The sequence below is a fragment of the Doryrhamphus excisus genome, chromosome 12 (assembly GCF_030265055.1).
Source record: "Doryrhamphus excisus isolate RoL2022-K1 chromosome 12, RoL_Dexc_1.0, whole genome shotgun sequence".
Taxonomy (NCBI): domain Eukaryota; kingdom Metazoa; phylum Chordata; class Actinopteri; order Syngnathiformes; family Syngnathidae; genus Doryrhamphus; species Doryrhamphus excisus.
Window position 1 is genome coordinate 11,475,036 of NC_080477.1, and position 22,887 is coordinate 11,497,922.

At 40.6% G+C, this 22,887-nt stretch overlaps 1 protein-coding gene across 2 annotated transcripts in view; it reads right to left on the bottom strand.

Annotated features, from left to right (window-relative positions):
- Positions 1-14: 14 nt before the first annotated feature.
- The window catches only part of dennd2b (DENN domain containing 2B), a 39,707-nt gene continuing 16,834 nt past the window's right edge, over positions 15-22,887 (bottom strand). For both annotated transcript variants that reach the window (XM_058088435.1, XM_058088434.1), the window contains exons 3-20: positions 20,587-21,855; positions 19,365-19,498; positions 15,330-15,451; positions 15,023-15,238; positions 14,262-14,358; positions 14,138-14,182; positions 13,676-13,860; positions 13,262-13,371; positions 12,374-12,443; positions 10,702-10,779; positions 9,931-10,071; positions 9,646-9,794; positions 4,798-4,975; positions 3,297-3,338; positions 3,100-3,211; positions 1,990-2,229; positions 1,814-1,900; positions 15-387 (exon numbers count right to left, since the gene is read on the bottom strand). In XM_058088435.1, the coding sequence (XP_057944418.1) occupies positions 353-387; positions 1,814-1,900; positions 1,990-2,229; positions 3,100-3,211; positions 3,297-3,338; positions 4,798-4,975; positions 9,646-9,794; positions 9,931-10,071; positions 10,702-10,779; positions 12,374-12,443; positions 13,262-13,371; positions 13,676-13,860; positions 14,138-14,182; positions 14,262-14,358; positions 15,023-15,238; positions 15,330-15,451; positions 19,365-19,498; positions 20,587-21,855 (3,310 nt within the window). In that variant the 3' untranslated portion in view covers positions 15-352. The remainder of the gene's footprint in view (positions 388-1,813; positions 1,901-1,989; positions 2,230-3,099; positions 3,212-3,296; positions 3,339-4,797; positions 4,976-9,645; positions 9,795-9,930; positions 10,072-10,701; positions 10,780-12,373; positions 12,444-13,261; positions 13,372-13,675; positions 13,861-14,137; positions 14,183-14,261; positions 14,359-15,022; positions 15,239-15,329; positions 15,452-19,364; positions 19,499-20,586; positions 21,856-22,887) is intronic.

Here is a 22,887-nt window from a genome sequence, read left to right on the forward strand (position 1 = left end):
TTAACACATTTAAATTGTTTTAAGTCTGTTTTTTTTATTGAAAGAACGAATGCAAAATATGTTTACAGTTGACCGTCCTCACGCATGTCGACTTTACAATAGAATCTACCACATGGAAGCATAGAGACTGTACATTTATGCCCTTGTCGTGTCACATACACGATCTGATAAGACTCTTTACAAGAACACCAGTGGTTTCTGTGCGGCCCACCTGCTGTGGAGCAACCTGCCATGGTGAGTTCATACACTGGCCACCAATATCAAGGCCGACTCACAGTCAAGTATGTACAAGTTGACAGAAAATACAGGAGTCAAAGATGCAGGACGTAGGTGTGGCTTGAAATTAGGACGCTTAGTTCTTTTTGTGGAGAAACTTCATTTTGTTACCTGGAAAGAGACCAAAGATATTATTGAAATGATGAGTGCATGTTCACACTCGCATAATATGATTTCAATAGCTCACTTTAGAGTCATGTCATGCTAAGTAACATCATTTATTCCTATTATATTAAATTACAGTTATAGCTTTTTACACTAACATATTACACAAGTTTTTAATCATTTCATATACAACAAATCTCCACATGTTACACATGCCATCGAAATTATTCAGTATAACAAAACAGGACCAACCACATTGTGTGATGCATATAATGTCCTAATGTTAAGAAAATAAAGTCTAAATATTATGGGAATAATGTCATGATTAAGAGAAGAAGATGTACAACACAGTGGAAAGTGTTGATAATGGGTTTTTTTTAAAAGAGAAAAATTATTTAATCAGAAATGGAAAAAAACAGCTGTCATTTTACAAGAAAAATGTCACAATATTACAAAAAAAGGTATATTAATGAGGAAAAAAGCCAAAATTTTATGAGAATAGTCTTGTAACAGGAAAAATAATGTAATTTTAGTAGCACAGAATTATATTATTAAATATTACGTACAAACAGAGAGCAGACATTTTTGGAAAATTTGGTTGGGAAAAAAGTTATAATATGGGAACCATGTCAAGTGTCACATGTTACTATAATTGACTAAGATAATTTAAGAAATATAAGTTGCAATATATTGCATCCTTTAATTTTCAGGACGTGGCCCTAAGTGCCCTCAGGTCACAATTTGACCAACATTTCTGGCAAACTATGCCTTTAGACATCAGAATATATGTCAATTTCAGTGAGTAGGCATCAAAGCAGTAACTTTTTGTGACAAGCTGCCTCATAAAGAGGTAAAGTGGAACCTAAATAGCGTCCGACCCGGTTAGCATGTTTTTTTGGATAATGTATAAAGTTCAGTCCACAATTTTTCCTCGGTGTGCATGTTGTCTCCGGTAAGCATAAAATATGGTGTGTATCTTGTCGTGTTGTTAATATATACATTTTGTTTTATCAGAAAATGTCCTTCTATGTTAGCATCCCATTAGCTAGTGAACAAAATAGCAACCGGAACCAGAAGTAAAATTTTTGTCATAGGCGGTTGACTCTCTAAAAATGTGAACACAAAACAGTTTTCAATGGTTTTATAATTATGATTTGAATTTCATCAAATAATTCTGAATGTATATAAATCACAAATGAAAGGGCTGAGTGAAAAAAAAACAGGAGTACAATTGTAAAGGTTTTAGGATAGATAGTTTGATAAAATTTTATCTATTTCCATCATTTCTATGAGAGAAAAAGAAAGCCTCCCAAGACAGTGATTATGTTTGACCTCAAAGGTTCCACTGTAACTATTTTACGTTCTTCTTTTTGGGCCAAGGAAAAAAACATTACATTTGAGAGCAGATCAGTATCCTTCAAGCTGAACTCACCAAGGCCTTTGAGGAACTTGTTGACTCCGCTTTGCTCTGTGTCTGGCAGCTCCTCCAGGTATTGATACACCCTCTGTTCAAACAGACCTGTCAGCCGAAACATGACACACAAGAACCACTAGAGGTCAGTATAGAACCTTAAACATAAACTCTTCTTTGCATGGGGAGAGTCTAACCTTTAGCTCGAGTCTTCCTCAGCTCTCGATCTTGAATGAAGCCTGCAAACATCTGAGACTCCATAAAGACCCCCAGGAAACGGCGGATACTCTTGGATGCCACAGATTTCCGAAAGGCTTCTCTTTGGAAAAGGCGCTCTCCGCGCTCGTTCTGAGTGATGAACAGGGAGTAGTGGCCGATGGTCTCCAGGAAGAAGCGGATGAAGGCCTCTGACACCAAACTGTTTAAGGAGTTGTATTCTGCACACACACAGAAGAGGCAAGTCAGTCATCATCTTAGATGGCATGCTGACACGTTTTAAAGGGAAAGAGCAGGGTCTTTAAGTAGCAGCCTGTTTTAAGGAAAAACAGAAGTTTGGCTCCCTTTAGACATAAAATATCCCCGCTGCTCTTGACAGCGACACAGCCCGTAAACTCTCAGTTCACTGAGCATGAAACTAATTAAACACCCACCTCAATTAATGGACGGTGTATCTTTGTCAGTCTAAAGTCATTATAGTATCCCATAATACTCACAGCGGCACACGACCAAACAGATTGAAGATTCCTAAGTTTGAAAGTTCCTTTCATAGCTACTTTATTATTAGACATTTACATCTAAAATAATACTAATACTAATAAGTCACATAATTGAAGCTAAACCGTAAATGGCCATTTAATTCAATGATGTCACTTGTTTTTGTTTTGAAAAATACAAACAAAATAAGTTATTTTCTACATGATAAATGTTAATCGGTTGGAGCTCTATGTCAAAGATCAGGCCTAACTGTACATGATATCCATCCATCCATTTTCTATGCCAATTATCATCCTTAGGGTCGTGGGGTATGCTGGAGCCTATCCCAGCTGACTTCGGGTGAGAGGCGGGGTACACCCTGGACTGGTCGCCAGCCAATCACAGGGCACATATAGACAAACAATCATTCACACTCACATTCATACCTATGGACAATTTGGAGTCACCAATTAGCCTAGCAAGTTTTTTTGGAATGTGGGAGGAAACCGGAGTCCCAGAGAAAACCCGGAAACACACAGGGAGAACATGCAAACTCCACATGGCAATGTCAAAATATGCAAGTAAAAAAAAAAAATATTAAAAACTTATAAAACCTTCATCTGACTCGCTGTCAGAGTCCTGATTAATGATGTCATTCCTCTGCTCCAAGGCTTGTTCCAGAGCTGCCTGAAGTTTCCGTGGCAACAGTGATGCCTCGTCATCCATCTATAAACAAACAAAAAAAACAGCAATCAATGGAGATAAACAAAATTTATGATTTCAGTTCTTGTGTTCAAGTTTAAAAACACACCTGTCTGATGAAACGGTCAGTTCCCAAGTCCACCATTAATGCCTGATAACAAGAAAAAGAAAAACACCATTTTGAATGTCGTACTTTCATTGAACAGGATTATATCCAATACAAGACTTGTATCAGAGATTTGAAAATAAAGTATATACAGTATATTTTTTTTAATGATGAATGAGATGGATGTTCTACCTTAGCCCGCCAGAGCTATTTAAGTGACCCAAAAGCTGAGTGAATAAGAGCCCAGAACTTGTTGGCTGGTGCTGCAGTGCTGCAGGCACAGGACCAGCTGGACACAACTACTGCAGCTGTGAAATCTATGTGAAATACTTGTCTATGTGAAATACTGCATGCAGGTAAAATGGGGATGGAATGTCAGAAAAAGGTTTTTCATCTCTGTCACTGAACACACAAGGAGGTCGACGCTCTTGTCCAGGAGGACATTTGTGAAGTCATAGGTCACTGAGACGGGGGCTAGCTCACCATCCCGGTTCCTCTACACCAAGCTCACCCATGCATGGAATGATGGATCTTTGAAAAAGGTTCTTTCCTAGATTGTTAAAAGTTGGCAGCATAGAATCGTCCAAAATGTCTCGATAAAATAGTGTGTCCATATACTGTTGTCATACATGCATTTCAGGGCTACGAACTAGAGCAGGGGTGTTGAAACTTTTTCCACCAAGGGCCACATACTGAAGAATCAAAGGATGCAAGGGCCACTTTGATATTTTGTAACCCAACCCATGTAGATATGTTATATACTTATATGACGTGATTGGCTGGCGACCAGTCCAGGGTGTACCCCGCCTGTTGCCTGAAGACAGCTGGGATAGACTCCAGCACCCCCGACCCTCGTGAGGATAAGCAGTAGAAAATGAATTATTGTATTGTATTGTATGATATTATATTATATTATATATTTTTTTGCTCTATTTTTTTCAAACAGTTCAACTTTCTTCTTAAATACTCTTCTCCTTCTACTGGTAATACGACTTTTTTTCCACATAATATATTCAATTTATTCCCATAAAATGATAACGTTCTCCCCAACTTATTTTCCATAAATTACAACTTTTGTTTTTGTTTCTCATGTTATCATCATTGAATAAGATTTCTTCTTTAATATTTAATCACTATGCTACTAAAATTATGTTATTTTTCCTCATATCAAATATGTATTGTGAGACTTTTTCTCTCATATATTTTGACTTTATTCTTGTAAAACAAAAATTGTGGGGGGGTTTTGCCATTTTTTTCCATTTTTGCAGCTTGTTTTTGGTTGTCTTGTTACGGTACATTTTTATAATGTATCGTGGGACAAAAAAGGCCCCAGAGCAGCACTTTGGACACCCCTAAATTAGATTCAAAATGGGGGGGGGGGTTTCATTATATATCCTAACTCTGCATGGCTTTGGTTGATGTTCATGTTGAGACATAAAGACAATGGAATGGAATCAGCATGACAACATAAAGATAATATTAAGTTAGTAAAGAAAGTACTCACTTCTTCTACAGGCAGTTCTTTGAGCTTTGGCAAGGAGGTGGACAGCAGCCCCACCAAAAAGGGAGTAGGACAGCAGACAATGTCCAACATGGACGCCGGCAGCACTGGAATGAAGGTGTGTTGCCAGGAGAAGGGGTAGAGCAGCGCCACCACAGCATGCATGCAGTTGGACAGCGTACTGATGGGGGGGAAGATTAAAAATGTCATGTCAGTAAGTTTGCTGGACAGGACACATGAATGTTTCACAATATGATGAATTGTTGTGGCTTGTTTGGGGGGCCCACTATGTGGTCAACAACATTGTACTACTTCAATCAGGAACAGATTGCCCAACTCCAGTCCATTAGCTGGCAGAAATGAGCAGCGACCAACAAATGAAGGCGAAGATGTCAAATGACACTTTTAAGCAGCTCTGTACCAAAATCTAATTTAAAAGATTACTGAATCCCGCCAACACTGAATGCCGAATGAAAGTGGAGCAGCTTTAATGTGTGGGTGACTGCTCACTTAGAGGGAGACACTCTCAATGTTGCCGCTTCATCTGTGAATCCATGTCAATGTAAATTGACACAAAAGTCCGCCTGATGTATTGTTGGGTAACGGCCATTGGACATGCTGCAATAGTTTAAATAGGAGCCCTGTTGACGTAAATAGGCCCCAAAAATGCAGCAATCCTGCTTCCCTTTGACAGCTGTGGTATAACATCCAGATCCCAAATAGCAGTCTGTCTTTCTCACGATCCGTCACTTGTTGACAGTGGCTGACCCCCCCCCAACCACCTCCCCCTTCGACCGTTACATACTGTCCCGCCTGTGTTTCACAAGAGAGTGGAAATAAACTGTGGGCCCAATCATCCACACACACGCACACACACAAAGCAAAGCACCAAATCAGTATGGATCAAGGAGCAGAGCCGGGATCAAACATGGTATGCAAGTACGCCCCACTTGAGATAAAATTTTAATGAGGCGTGTTTTTCTGTGCTCGCTGTCAGCATAAACAAAAGTTGATGTGACTTCACACACACAGTGAAACCTAATCTGCACTGATAAAGATAGTGTGTTCCTTTTTATTCCAGTATTTGGCCAGTACTAAACTCTGTCATCTTGACGGAGTAATATTAAATGACAACTTCACAAGCAATGGGGCTGTGGGTGCATTGGGACACATATATCTGAGGGCCACAGGTTAAATGCATGCATATACACATTGTGATGCTTCTTCTTCTTCTTTCTCTTTGGGCTTTTCCCTTCAGGGGTCTCCACAGCAAATCAACCGCCTCCATCCAACCCTGTCTTCTGCATCTGTCTCTCTCACACCAGCGACCCTCATGTCCTTCTTCACTACATCCATAAAGCTCCTCTTTGGTTTTCATCTACGCCTCCTAAACGCAGCATCCTTCTACCAATATATTCACTATCTCTACTCTGGACATGTCTGAACTATCTTAATTTAGCCTCTCTGACTTTATCTCCAAGGCCTCTAACATGTAATGTCCCTCTTATGTACTCGTTCTTCATCCTGTCCATCCTGGTCACTCCCAATGTGAACCTCAGCAGCCACATCACCACCCACATCGTGATGCTAAAAGGATCAAATACACTGACCGAATACTCATCCATCCAACACCACACACACCTGGGAGAAGAGGGAACACACTCAGCTGTAGCAGAGGATCTGACTCAAACTCTCAAAAAACAGCCATGGACATGACACTTCTGACAAGCATATGTCAGTCAAATTTCATTAGTCATTATTCATTCATTATTGTGATTATTTAAAAATGAATATTTCGCTAGCATGTCTTCCAAAGCATTGTGAGCACAACCCACAAATATAATGTACTGCATATGACACAAAGTTATTTAAATGTATCATTCCGCCATTTCCCATGAAAACCAGGCTGCTCGATGTTGAGGTTTTAGAGCTAATCCTGACATATTAGCTGTGGTTTTACTGCCAGGCTTGCTCACTGTGTCTAAGACTGAATTGGCATAGTGTATATCCCCAGAAACACAGGATTAAAAGACTCAAAAGTATGAATACAACCAAAAGGAGGAGACGTTTCACGTTTCTGAGGCAGAAAAAAATCTATAGGACCTCGGTGTGAAAGCACGCTAAGTGACAATTATAGAACACCGGTCCAACAATCATTTTCCAGAGCCACATAATATATTCAAAATAAATCTTAACCATAACATAATTTATCTTCCATCGCCCTCTATTTCTGTCTAGCAGCTTCTCCCGCCAACAACTCTTATGGTTCTCATACTGCTACAACCATCCCTCACAGTCTAATAGCTTCCCATATGCACACATGAAAAGAATGAAGGAGGTTCCTAAAGGAGCAGATAAATATTCAAAATGTGGGGGTTAGACTGTGATGACAAATATTGATGTGAAAATCAGCTGGTCGACCACCTCCTCCCCCTCTTTTTTAACACCAAAGGAAGAACATTTCAAATGTTTTGGTTGTAAGGAAAAATATAAATGAACCAAGCTATATTGATATACCGCTGATAGCAAAGTGATACAGACAAGATGATCAACAATCTGCCAATTCTTGGATTTTGCTCAATGAAAAGGAATGACGGACTGGAGAAATTCAAGTAGCGGAAGGCTTGATGAGTTCAGCACGGTCATGAGAAAGCTATTGTTTAGTTTACCTTTTCACCCCCTTCCTTTTTTGCTCTTCCTCTGACTTGCCTTCTTCATATTTCCTCTACTTGCCCCTTTGTCTGCATCTCTTTGTGCACTCACTTAGTGCCAATAAAAATCAGACTGTGGTTTATATTTAGAGTAGCTTCTTTGCTACTGTAAACCAGAGCTCTAGTATAGTTAATCTGAAATGTAACCAAGGCAATAAGAAGGATCAAACAGGCCATTAAGTTCATTTAGGTATTACTTTAACAATGTGTTTTATTGTGGTTCAGACGTGCACCATTTTTTCTAATGTTTTGTAGTACCAAACAAATATAAAATATTGAGAACTGTGATCTGATTATTCAATTGTAACCTGATGCATGTTCAAATGAAATTAAACCATTTCCATTACCATTACAATTTGGTTAACATGCATGAAATGCACCTAACAAATGAGTGTTTCCTTACATAAGGCGTAGTAACAATACAACCTTCCAGCATCAGCAGGGTGACTGATTTAACTAAGTCAAAGGTGACTTAGCTGATGATGATGTCATCTATTTCAACATCCAACTTGTGAGCACATGCACTAGAGAGCAAATGGTCTCTTAAAAAATTAATTGCTCTCAAAGGCATGTATAATAAAAATGTCATAACGATGATGTAATAACGCAGTACAATAGTTACCACACAGACAGCATGGCAACAAATAATCAGCTCCACAAAGAACTATTGTCTAAAATGGCTTTTCCTCTCTCAGTTCCTTTCTTGCTGGATATACATTTCTAGGAGGAGACATGCATCACGTTCCTCTCAGGAGATATTTTGGGACTGAATAACGTACCAGAACCCCAGAGGGCGTAACCCTTTTATCTTGGAAACCATTAATGTAGCAGTAACGTCAGAAAAAATAAAACACACAAGCTCTGCACGTAAGCACACTTACTTATATGCAGTGACCCACACATGTGCATGCAGATTTAGCAGACTTGTTTGATTATAGTTAGTTTGTAATACTGTAGTATAATACAGATAATGTGACACTTAGCTCTGGTAACACCAGTTTTTTGGCTGGTGTCAACACTCACACATGAGGGCTGAATATGTCATTATAAGACAAATGGTGATGGTCAAGCAGCACACAGGAAGTGCATTCCGTCCCTTGTGCAGTCACTGGCCTCGCTGATGTTTGTTTAAACTGGTCTCTGATGCACGGAGACTCACAGTTCCTCCCACTCCACCATTGCCCCAAACGTTACAAAAGAAACGCCCCTCGAGCCTGCAACAAGGGGACTGAGTCCTTAGAGACCCCTCATTACTCATTGGTGTGACCTCTTTTGACAGCTTTTATCTGACTCATCTCAACTGTGGCAGATCAAGCCGGTAGTGAGAGAAAAGTAATTATTGAGTGGAGAAAAACGTCATTGCGGACTCAAATAGAATGTCACTCAGCAGAGCATCGACCTCAGTCAAGGTCAAACTGTTCGGGAAAGAAAGAAAATCAAATACTGTTTTATCTTTGGTAACCCATCCATTTCTTAGTTTGTGGGCTACTTCATGGTTCACAAAGAATGACGTTAGATGTTACAAATGGACAATGTTTCATTCATGTCATAAGGATTCACACGGAAAAAAAGCCCAAAGTCTGTGTTTTAGTTTCTGCCCTGGCTGATGTAAAAAATTATGTGGAAATCATGTTTGTACGCCACTATGCTAACTAACAGTTAAGTCAGGACATTTTAGATTCAGGCTCTGTCCACACAGGAACTGAGATTTGTTTTTTCTTTTTTTGGTAGGGAGAAAAAAATCTGCATCCACACTGACCCGGATTAGTAAATAGCTGTATCCCTACAGCGACATGTGGTTCTGTAAACAGACACGCAGACAGAACCACATGACACACCTATAACTATAGAAGTCATCTTCCGTTTTCCAAGACTCATTTAATCTTAATGCAAAGTTGCTTATGACTGATGACAAAATTACAAGCACATCATTTTGGGAGTGTAACACAAGAAAATACCAGAAGAATGTCGAATGCGGTGAGTCATGACATTGAAATATTCAGATATAATGTTGGATTGTCCCCATATTTTAAATAGTGGGTGGAAACCGGAGTACACGGAGACAACAGACTCCACACATGTGTCCAAAGGGAGATTAATTTTCTTAAAAATGTTAAGTGTTTCTGAAAACGAACCTCACCTGAGTTTATCAGCCACAAAGATGACTCTGCGCTCGAGCAGCAGCGAGGCAAAGACCCGGATAACCTGCCGAACACCGAGGCAACCAAACAGACTGTCAAAGTCCACGTGCTCCAGTCTGGAGTCAGTAGGCCGCCTCAGCTCCATGACCTGAACAACCATAGAGAGTTACCATGTAGGTTTGTGGATCCAATTAACAAGAGAACCTCGAGGTGGTTATCACTAAAGTTTCCCTTCAGATGACATTAACAACATTAATGGGTTCTGTTCTATCAGCTGCTCTGACCTCATTTCCTGCACCAGGCAGAAAGGTCTTGACTTTGATGAGCTTTCCGGGTGCAGGAAAGGGCGACTCCATCAGGCTCCTCATGAAGGGGTAGACAAGAGCTGCTGATACGCCTCGTCGTCGCTCAACCTCATCCAGGATCTAGACATTGTGAGGTAATAGTGTGGTTTCACATATTGGCTTTACTGAGTATTTTAACCACTGTAAGCCTGGAAATAATCGTACTGGTCAGAATATTATGGTTCATATTTGATCTATGCGTGTAAATGATACCAGACACTAAAATGCTATCTTAATCTTCAAGCTGCGTCTTGCCCAGAAAGAGGATTTGGAGAGCCACTTATTTGGCTCTATAACACATAATTCTCGTTGACTGTTACAGCAATTGAACCCCCTTCCTAATACACTATAATACAAAACAAGGCACTGACTGCTTCATTCACAGAATAAAATCTACATAGAAACACAATCTTACACTATTATTGCCTCACCTTTGTTGTGCAACTAAAAATGTCTTAATTTTCATTAACATTATAACCGCTGTTATATTATAAAGACTTGTTATGTGTACATGTTATTTATTTGGCTCTACTTTGAACTAATTTGGATTAAAAGGGCTGACAATCCTGTTCTGAACTGAGGTCTGGTAACGAACAGACGATCAACTGAAGGTCAGCTCAATGTCAAAATTCACTTTCGCTACAAATGAAACCACACACACACTGCTTATCTAGGTCATGAGTGCGCTTGGGTAAGCATGCATGAACTCACGGTGGAGAACAAGTCAAAACACCCCAGCCTGCTGATGACACAGTACACTTCTGGAAGGCGAGGCCCTTTCCCACTCGGCTGAAAGAGAACACAACAAATGGAACACCGCTGATGACAGACTTATCAGCTTTAAAGTGGAGGCTGTGCTTTTATGACTTTAGTTAAACTTTGCACCAAAAAAACATAGAAAGAATGAGTAGCACTTGTTTAAAAGGTGTGGAATTACCCAAAGGGACATGTTTGTTTATAGATTGTTCCTGAAAGCTAATTTTTTTTAAATATATTTGTTTGAAGCGAGCTCTTTTTATGTGGATATCCACTTCCTAAACACAGGTGCTTTATCTGCTTCTGCTGATGCTATCTACCTTCCCAATGTTCACTCATACATGGGCCGTGATGTTCCTCTAGAAAGGGGAACAAGGCCTCAAGAAACGCCAAACCTCTTGTCCATATTAGGTATACAATTTTCTCTTGTTTCTTCTCCGCCTTTCCAAATGGATGATTAAATCAACTGTGTGGAGCTTGATTCAAGTCCTCAGGAATGCTTGCTTGCTGCCAACTTGCCGGACAGACAGCCGGGGGGAAACAAAGCTACTGAAGGAGAGCGGCTCACCTCTTGTTCTAGCATCATTAAAACCCTCTTCTATCAATTTTCATCTATCACAGGAGACGTGTATGAGAGTAATTCACTACATCAACCCTCCGAGTGAACCTCTGACTGAGTAGTACACTGTAAACATTTTCTGAAATACTATATACTATAGCAAACCGAAAATCAGCACCGCAGTCACAGAATCCCACATAGTGATGCTCTGTACCCACAAGTTATAAACTGGGCAGATTCATAAAAAAGCTCAATAAAAACACTACAAAAAGCACTGTGGCCTCATGATGAAGGCGAAACGTCCTGAAATGACAAAGTAAAGATTTTTCATGGTTTCTGTTGGGTTTGCCATTCCCCCTTATATGCTTATAAAAGTCAAGAGACGCAGCAAATCTGTCATGAGCAAACCTACATGATGGCAGCAAGTCAAAACTCATCTCAAGCAAGTAGAAACATCGAGTAGAACCAGAATAAGTCAGCCATCAGATTGTGTCAGGTTTAAACAGCTTAATTTCAGCAGTTGACTTTACTACTTTTTATTTGTATAATGACTGCTGCACTACTCATCTTGTTTTGAGGACATCGTAATGAGGCGGCAATCGTCAACGAGAGCATGATTACTACTTAGTGGTAAGAGTAAAAAACGGCGTGGAATCATGTACTGTAGAGATGTTTAGCCTACGATATTTTGGGCTAGATCAGGGGTTTTCTGAGTGTGACACAGTAAGCCTCCCTCCTGTACATCTCAAAAAACAGATTGAGAATACGGAAACTTTTTCAATGCCATTAACTCATAAGACAGTGATCATAAGCAAATTATGCTACATTTAAATGTGACTTTTAGACGTGTTGAGGTAAAGGTTTTAACACACTGTCATTTTTCTTTACACTATCTGTCTGTTTGCTTTCCTCCATGACAGGCTCAGCAAATGGTCAAGCAACACACTAAAGGCGTCACTGGAAAACCATATCTCGTGCGCAAATGAAAAGGTCTGTCACAACAAACAAGGCTCAGCATGGTGTGCAGAGAGAGAGAGAGAGAGGGTGGGGAGGTGAAAGGTAGCTTACCAGCAGGCGTCTGCAGTAGCCGAACCTCCTACTGCCATCCTCTCCAGTCAACATGAAAGAAAAGGTCTCACTGAAGCACAAAAACAATAAATATAGTATTGGCATGAAAATGTAGCGGAATCTCATATAAAAAAGGCAACTGTATTGGCCTACATAATATTTCCAGTATATAGTATTTAGATGATCAGAAAATGTATTCAGCAAGACTGTAGATTAAATAGGGCGGCACGGCGGTCGAGTGGTTAGCACACAGACGTTCACAGCTAGGAGACCAGGGTTCAATTCCACCCTCGGCCATCTCTGTGTGGAGTTTGCATGTTCTCCCCGTACATTCCAAAAACATGCTAGGTTAATTGGTCACTCCAAATTGTCCATAGTATGAATGTGAGTGTGAGTGTGAATGGTTGTTTGTCTATATGTGCCCTGTGATTGGCTGGCCACCAGTCCAGGGTGTACCCCGCCTCTCGCCCCAAGACAGCTGGGATAGGCTCCAGCACCCCCCGCAACCCTCGTGAGGAAAAAGCGGTAGAAAATGAATGAATGTAGATTAAATAATTGACAAAAATATAGTAGTATGTAGCTGCTCTATATGAGTCCACAACTCAATACAAAGTGTTAAAAAATGAGCATGATGGGTCCTCTTTAAAACTTAAATCTTTATTTTTTATGATGATTGCGACAATCCGATGTTCCCAGTGGCTGAGCATGATCCGCCCATCGGGTATTTTCCTGCTGTAACTGGTTCTCCAGCCTCATGTTCATACACCAAAATTCAATTTTTAATTAATTTATGGAGCACATACATAACCACAAAATGCCAAAATTCAGAACAGAATATACTGAAGACCACCTGTAACGCCTACTCAGTGTTAAAATGTTTGATCATACCTGGAAAATTCTGACACGGGACTCCAGTCCTTTGCATCAGGGAAACAGAACTGAGGAATAGCTTTGAGCCTCTGTTCTGCCTCCCTCATCTGCTTGGTGGGCCTTTCAAGCTGTAGAACCAGAGCAAAGAAGGTTCAGGACCTCATTTGGAGAATTCTGGCCGCAAAGATCACAGTAAGAGAAGTTCTGTTGTGTTCAAGATACAGTGTACATTTTTTTAGTTTATTTAGTCTTTAAAAACAGTTGTTAGTGCAAACTACTGTCACCTGCTGCTAATCTTAAATGCAACAGTCATTTAAAGACTGATCTCTACGCCAGTAGCAGCAACTATGAATCAATAGTATCCCCTGGCTTTCCTCCTCAAGTATAATACAATTTGGAACATGCCAGGTATGAAAGAGCAAATCAGCTCACCTTGGGGAACTGGTAAGTGACCTCTGGGGAGTAGGAGTTCTTGCTGGGTTTCTTTTTTAAAGAAACAACTACAAAATACTCAAAGAGTTCTCTTTCTTGCCACTCAATTAGCTGCAGCTCCAGTGTGCGGTAACTGGGGGCCTGTCGGAGAATTGATTGCAATTTCAACAACCGCTGGGTATGAGCTGAGGAAGGAAACAAACTTGTTTTAGATTATTAGGTTATGGTTCATAAGGTACTTTAGTAGCCCCACTGACATGTATACAAGATAAAATAGACCCAAAACATCTAGAAATATGGTTCATTAACTGCTAACATCCTATGCACTTGACAAAGGTTGTGGTCAGATTTTGTTAAGGTCAAGACAGGACACTCCATACAAACAAAACTGACATGGGTAACCGTTCCACCCTCACAGAAGACCAGCACTTTAGCACTGGAATCTGATGATGTGATACTCACCTTTGAACCTGTCATCAGAGTCGCTCTCACTTTCACTGTTGTCATCTGTGGACAGACAAGAGATAGACAAGAAGCTTTTCTCGGGGTCAAAGAACAATTTCACAAACATGTGTTTAGCCCTTACCTCTCAAAGAGGAGGTATCGAGATTGGACATGGACAGCTTTTTAAGTCTCTTCTTTCCACGTTTAGTGCAGTAAATGGAGTTGATCCTCTGAACCAGCTGTGAACAGAAAACAGCTCTTTAGGGTATTCTTCGAAAACAACCGTTACCTAGACAGATACATACTTTATTCATCTCCAAAAGAAATTCACATCATCAAAATTATAATCTAACTAACTAAACACTAACCAAATTAATATATATAAAAAAACAATTACATGTTTCAGTGTTTTCCCTACCATTATATTATTTGAGTGAGCTGCTGTGGGTCTTGACTTAGTGGATTATTGTGGAGTCTTTCAATTGATTGCATTTTATTTACAGGCACCTTTTGAAAAACATAAGGTCACTGCACAAAACCAGTAAAACATCAGTTTAAGTTGCTATTGGTAAAATTTTGAAATACAGTACATAAACTTTGAACTTTTTGAGGTTTCTCTGTGTCATACAATAAATTTACCTTGATCAAGAAATTATTAAAAGTTTTATAATACACCAAAACTCATTACTTGTGGAACCACTGCAGTTGGTATACACAAAAGGAGGCAAAATTGTTTACCTTAACATACAAGATGAAAATGTCCTGCTCTATGGAAATAGGGTTATACTGTACATATACTTTTCAAGTCATTATAAAAAAAACCTAGACCCCATGCCAGAGAACACAAACAGAGCTCTGTGAGGGCTAAGTGGAGAAGTTTGTGTTGGATCTGGCAGTATGTACCTTGGGAATCTTCCAGTGCCTGTGTGAGGCCAGGTTATCACTGGTGCCACAAAGGCTCTCATCCAGCAGAATACACGAGGAAGCTGATACACCCATCTGGGGGGGGAGCAGCGTTTCATCATGGCTGTGGCGTTTGGATAATTGTGACACTCGCTGGCTCATTCTGTCGTTGGAACCAGTGAGCCGAAGGGACTGGCTGCTGGGTTTGGACGGTAACTAGTCACACAGAATAGAATATGAAATGATTGGTATATTTTGCTTGCTGTTAACAAGTATATTAATGGAATTGGCAACAGGTATGGCTTACCTGAGGAGGAGAGTTGTGCTTCCTGTCCATGGCAGTCCAAGATCTGCTAGTCTCCAAATGACAGGTTTTGCGACCCAAGCTCCTGCGCTTTAGGTCAACATCCTCATATGGATTCTCTTTCTCTGTGGAGAGATGCTTAAATTCAGTATAGCTGAATAAATATACAGATGCAGTGCGGTGAAAAAGGGCAGCAAATAGTGACCAGAGCGTCTGAGGATAACACTCTGGTTTGTGTGCCAGGCGAGGAGTCTAGAAAGGTAAGTCAAAGGTCATTCCCAGCTGGATTTCTCTTTTTCAAAACAGTTGCTGTTGGTGCTGGGGCCCACAGGAACCAGCGAGCCGAACTGAATCTGATGAGTCACTGTCCAGGCATGCAAACTGTCTGCTTCACTGAGGAAGAGGAGGATCATCTCTGTGCAGATTTTTTTGTGCAATGAGAGTCAAAAGTCAGAATATTGAACATGTAAATAAGCATCTAGCTCATTTCAACTTGGTATTGCATCAAAATATAGGATATTACAACTATGTAAACAAAGATAGTTGCATTCTAACCAGAGTCTCAACCTTATGGAATTGCTGGAAATGTGCAATTCCCTTTTGTCTGTCTCAGCTCATTGTTTCTCTTTTACTGTTTGGGTTCACTCTCAATGCTCTCATCATGTTGTATTTGGTTGCAAAAAGCCAGTGTAACTTGCCTTCCTCACTCCAAATGGGTAAAAAGCAGGCTAAATGCCAAGACTTTGTCTTAGGTATTGTTAGAGGTCAACAATAGACGTGACCCCAATTTATTTTTACCAGACCAATCGCCCATCTCACAGAAGAAACACATTGAGTTCAACAAGACCACCAAAAGGCTTCTTTCCTGAAGTATCCTTCATGCATAATTGCAAATTTAACAACTAACTTGGCAAATGTGAAGTTATAGTACAGTAATGTATGATCTGCACTTACTATGGGACTGATTAATAAATTATAGTTCAAACGGAAAGTATATCAACACGATAGAGAAATGCAGCTTTCATTAGTATTGCCCAACTGAGAGCCAACTTAAATAAAGGAAACATTTGCTATGAGTCCAAATCAGCTCAAATATGTACACCAAGAAACTTTTATGGCAGGGTCAACAAACAGTTGTGAGAAAGTAAGTGAAACAAAGTAAAGACTTGAAATATATAGGACTAAAAATAATAAGGAGCCTGTATTCCAAAGTTCCACAGGACAACTTTGTCAAAATATCCTCGCTTTATGCCACTATATCCACACTTCACTTGGGACAGACCCGAGCCCAGAATAGGGGGCAGTATATTCGCAACAACACAGGGCAGCAACAATCACAACCCTAATTTCATTTGTATTGACTCTGATTTTCGAAAGTGGTTTGTGAAACTCATTTTTTTTTTTTTGCTGAAGTGTGACTTTTTCCTGGCAGTTGAAGAGCATAAACCACATGGAATCCAGTCTTTTCCAGATCAGCCTTGGGCAATTTCCACATGTGGTCCTAAATGCAGTACAGGTATAGAGTATTGCAATCACTGGCTGAGCCACCAGATAGGACTTCATGCAACCTTGATGCCATATTCCATAGACATTCATTACAAAAGCTGCACAGGCAGTTTTATACACTGTTTTATACACATTTTGTACACTAAAGCCTAGGCATGAACAAGTATGTCAATGTCCATCATTCATCATCAAAGTTATGGATCAACCCACAATTACAGTAATTGGTTTTACATACTGTATTACTATTATCAGCAGTAAGGTAAGATAACAATGGTTACTACTTGTTAGCACTATGGCTTTAGCTTTTCCATCCAAGATGAGGTCAAAACATACATACACAAGCCCAAAGTAGAATTGCTGCCCCTCTATGATACAGTAGTTCTGCGTCTAGACATGTAAAGTGGTATTATGACACATGATGGACTGGTGCCAACTTGTTTTAAATTCGATACTTAGCATCTTTAAAAGGAAGACAAGCAATGTTATCTCAAAGGAAAGGAAAATAATACAGCTTCCAAACAGCGGTATTAGTTACTTCCCCAGGGGAAACGCTATGTACTCAGGATATCAAACAATGAGTCAAGTGCGTTTAACCTACAATCAGAACTTGTTCAGTTATTTACAAGGTTAATTTTTAAACTGCTAAAAAAGACAAAGACAAAGTGTGTAGTACTGATGCTGTGTCACCGAGCAAATTTGAGTTGTAGATGAGAATGAGAAGGTCCACCATGACGCCATGGCAGTGCAGGAACTCCATTAAACTGAAGCAGCGCTGTAATGAGAGCCTGCTGGGAAAATTACTATATACGAGTACAGTATGTCTGTGAAGCAGCTAATGTACTGCAGGGTACTAATCTACTGCTCTCTAACACACAGTATCATGCAGCCAGTGGACACACCTCAACTCCACTCTGTGACTGTACATCTCTATACACACATTGTAATCTCTGGTCAGGGAGAGGCACTGAACAAACTATGATGTCTGTATCACCTTACCCTATGAAATAGACACTCTACAGTACAAAAAGCCCAATTGTGAATTTGGCAGCAGTTTAGTTTGTCCTTCCTGAACAGATTTTGCCTGGAAACACAACTAGTGCAATCTAATTCTGTGAATGTTCCAAACCTTGTGCCAGATTTATTCACGAGAACATAAGCAAAAAAAGTACGTCATTGATGGTAACACATTGCCATGTCGCTGAACCGGATCAGGACTCAACATCACAGACGCTGATTCATTGTATCAGTGTTGTAAAGTGTCTGATTCATCAACCGCTGAACTATTTCCTCATCGACACACGATTAAATTACATTTGTCTGGTCCTTTCTTCTCATTGATGCAACTGTAAGACGGCAGCGTCAGTCACAATTACTGTAACTTGTATTCTACCCTTCACATCAAGATTAAGCACAGGCCAAGCAAGCCAAGCCTTGGTGTTGCCTAATGTCCTCAGAGATGCTGATTATTATTGGACCCTACAAAACGGATCATTTGGCCTACAGTATAAAACAACATACAGTACACAGTGGTGATGCACATCTTTTTTTTTTTTAATAGCCCTCGACATTGGCAAATGGCCACTCTGCTTAAGCTGAAAAACAATGGAACCTTTGTAAAGAGTTCAGTGGAAATCAGTCATGTTCTTGCACTACAGCACATCCTCAGCTCAGCATCAACACACTGAGCAGTGAGTCAAAAACAACATGAAGAAATAATATAACGTGAAACATGCATATCTAAACATTCTGCCTGTATTTGGATTTCAATGAGCATTTATCATTCAAGTTTCACCATGAGACCCAGTATCCATGACTGTCTACGCCAGGCTTTAGTCACACTGACACACATTTCCAGCACATTAAGTATGCCCATGGGGGCTGACAATGGGAATGGGCAGAAGGCCTAGGGGCATTTGCTAGTGGAAAAGAATTTGGCTTCAACATGTCCAACATCTCATGTAATTATGATCTCACAAGTAATGAATCAGTGCAGTTTACAACGCGCTACTCAACATCCATCAACTTTGCTTTTGTCTTAATGGCCAAAGGTCAAATCAAGACTACTGATGTGTTCTTGGTGTACTGTGCTTTTCATCTACATCACATAACATTTTTGTGCAAATATTCTGTTTAACCAGACACTGTTAATCATTACCTTAATCAGTAAATCTGTGCTTCCTGTTAATCTCATGCTCAGGAACCAGAGGCTTTCACTGGCCACTTCCATGCTGACACATTTGCTGTCCACCACACTTGAAAAGGCCGTACATATCTGGTATGTGGCCTCGTCTGTTGTACAATTTCTTTTTCCTTAGGCTGTTGCCCCCGTGAACCGACTTCGGATAAATTGAAGAAGGTGGACGGATGGATATACCTGTAGAACTGTCTATACATCTTCCTACTATCGAGCAAGTTAGGCTAAGTGTCTTATATCATGTGTTTTACTGTAAATTATAGCTATACATAGCATCCTTGAAGTGTAACCCCAAAATATGAAGGGAGAGAGCTTGAGCCTTTCCCTTGTATGCTTACCTATTATGTCCTCGTATGCATTCTCCTCTAAAGTGCTTTTGGAAGTGGGTTGAGTCTGCGTCTCTGTGGTTAGTGTGCCATTCTCTGTGGGTGACAACAGCAGGCTTGTAGCATCCCCTGATTCATATGATTCTCTGAAAAACAAGACAGTAAATTTAGGCGAAGTAGGGAAGGGGAAAAAAAAACAATGATCAAATTGTACTACAAGAAGAGGATTTCAGCATATAGAAAAAGTCGGTACAGTCCAGTCACAGAAGAAGAGAGGAAAATATTTAGTGCAAACAAACTGCACAAATCAGCACATACTTGGTAAATGCCAGAGGAAATCCCTAATTAGTGGCAAGCAAACACGAGGACACAAACTTCTATTTATGAGTATTCCTTGCACATTTTTACACATACACACACACACACACACACACACTAAGGAGCATTAGTGCTAGGATATACATGATGGCACTGCTGAAAACTCACGGCTTTTAAGCTTAGACTGAAATTGCTCAAACCACAGGAATGTTAAACACAGTCCAAGGGATGAACAATTTTCATCCCTATTTCATATTAGGGGCAATCTGGAAGGCCGCACCTTCTCAACTGAGGCCACCCAATCACAAGAGGTTGGGTTAAAAAGGGTAGAAAAGTAGTACTCGGATGCAAAAAAACATTCTAAGATTCATAGGTTGTTTCAGGATAAGCACTACTGCTTTTTTAAATTACATTGACTGATGTTTGTGTCATCAAATACAGAAGAAATAAGTGCAATTTGTCAAAATGTACAGAAACAACTGCATTAACAGTAGGGATGAGTGAGTACATTAACAGTCTGCAAACTCCAGACAAAAAAAACAGAGTTAAAAGGTAAGTATAATAGCGCGTTCCACCAAAGAGTTAACAGACTGACAAGGGTCGCCCATGCCAAACAGGGAAGAACAATGTATGAAACAGTGTTTACTAGATCAAATAAAATAAAATCAACTTTATTTGTATAGCACTTTTCCTGCAAAGACATGCAACATGCACAAAGTGCTTTACAGAATTAAAAACAATTACCACAATTAAAAGGAAAAACAAATACTAAGAAAGCCCCTCCCTCCCACCCTCCATACTAGACACACACACACACAATCACACACAGTAGGGAGACATGGCATGGCACTACTTGAAAACAATTTTATTTTATGTAAAGGGGCAGAAATACAAATGTAAAAGTTCCACATCTCACCTGTCTTGGGCTCGGATGGGAGTGCTACCCATAGACTTTGACATCCGTGTTGTGCCGGGTGCGGGGGTCGAAGGCAGGGGCGGGGGAGATTCACAGGCTGGAGGTAGTCCATTTGATGACAATGTGCCTTTCTGGTCCTGTTTAGCATCATACTCAAAAGTGCGTTTGGGTTTAGGTAGGGGGTTGACTGGCGATCCAACCCCTGTCTGCTGGTTGAGTGGTTCAGGACTCTCTGACCGAACTGAATTCACGCTGAACCGTTGTCTGAGTTTAGTCAGTTTATCAGACACCAAAACAGCATCTGGTTCAGTGGCCACAGAGCAAACACTGCTGCGTTTACTGGTGCATGTACTATCAAAGTCCTCACCAATCACAAAAGATTTTTGTCTCGTCTTGTCTGGAGCATAGCAATTACTCAGATAACGTGGAGGAGGTGGACTAGGATTCTCCTTCAGGGCTTGCTCTATTTTTTGTATCCTGTTAAGGACTGCCGATGTTTCCTTACGTGCAGACAGGGAGCGGACAAATGTCCCTGAAGACTCTGTCTTGCTTGTCCGTTTCTGGAAGCGGCCGAGGCCGTCTTTGTCAGAAGCCCCTTCCTCTTCCTCCGTTTCTGTGTAGGAGCATTCTGAGAAAGCTGTGCTCATCCTGCGAACCCCCTTGAAGTCAAATGTCTTTTCACTGCAGGGGGATGAGAGCAAGCTTGGGCAGCCCTCACTGCCCCCTATACGCTCTCGTCCTGGCCTTTTGTCCAGACACAAGCTCATTCTAGGCAGAGACACCCTCCTGCACTCCCATTCTGAGATTTTCTTGCGGACTGTGGTGGGAGGAACACCCGTTACCACCCTGGTGATGGAAAGGGGCCGCTTGTTGCATTGGTTTGAGAAAGATTCTAGTGAAAGTGTACTCCAACTCAGAGGTCTACCATTAAGTCTCTCACCTGGAGGAAGACCCCCTTGGTTCTCTTTTAGCTCCTGGGAGTCTTGACCTCCCTGACACACCTTGGCTTGAGTTGGGGGCTTATAGATGGAAAGACGGTTGTCCAGGCAACTGATGCTCTTGGACTTTGTGAGACAGGCTGCGGGGGCAGTGTGACTTGTGAGGGGTGGTCCACTGCTAAAACCTTTGGTCTTGCTGTTCCAGCCAGCGCGTACCAAGAACCGCCCGTCAGTCCTCACGTATCTACTCTGTTTCTTATCGGCAAGAAGAGGTGGCTGGTTCTGACACTGGCCGCTGGATAGAGCAGGACACGGGGATGAAGACTGACACCTAAATGAGAGATGCAAAAGAATAGTTTGAGTATTGAAATATATCTACATAAGGGTGTCCAGTAAACTGCGCAGTCATGATCCTCCAAAAGGCGATGCCCCAGAATTGGAACATAGCCACAGATATATTCATCTACAGTAGAATCCATAATAAAATGCAATGGCTTCCCCATTCACTGTTATGCTACACACACCCAGTAATCGGTTTTGTTGTTTTTGAGTGGTGTCAATAGAAATGGAGTCAAAAACACATACTTACATGAAATAATTGACAGCTGGAAGTCAAATTATATACCAAATCAGTCCTCTCAACATTACGCCATGTAATTTTTAGAATACAACAGCAAATTATTCAGTACTTGGCATTTTGAGTGTGAAAATACCTGAAGGTTAGGATAAAATCCACTGCATTATTTGTCATTATATATCATTATTATTAGCGGCATGGATTTTGCCAGATCCAAACAAATTTGGTAGACCTCCCACAGTAAACTTTGTAAAGATTTAGTCCAATTGATGACATCTGTTTTACCTGTAAGTCTTCTTTTCAATATTGTCCTGTCCAAAGCTGTATGATCTTTGTAGTTAAATGATACTCGATGGTAATCCCAAAGTCAGTGCTGATTTGACCATTATCGCAAAGCTTTTCATCGTGCCTCATTATAGATTTCCTGGCAGGTCTAAGACAGTTGCCTTCGACCTCATAAATGTTCAGGAACATTGTCATGGCTTCAAAGCCGGGTAAGGACCGCAAAAGTGAAGCGTTAGGCGATCTGATGTCACAGCTATGGTTAGAATAACAAGCACCGTGGGAGGAGGGAACTGGGAGCTGTGGGACTGTGATCCAATAATGCAGGTTGGGACAAATCTCACCTCACACCTGTCTGCACTTCCCTGGTTTCGATCCTCACACTCCAGGGCGGGAGACTCTTACAACACATTGAAACCCGCTAGCTGCAATAATGATGGCTGCATATCATCTTTCAGCCTTTAAACAACTATAAATGTGAAACAATTAAACTGCCTTAACAGA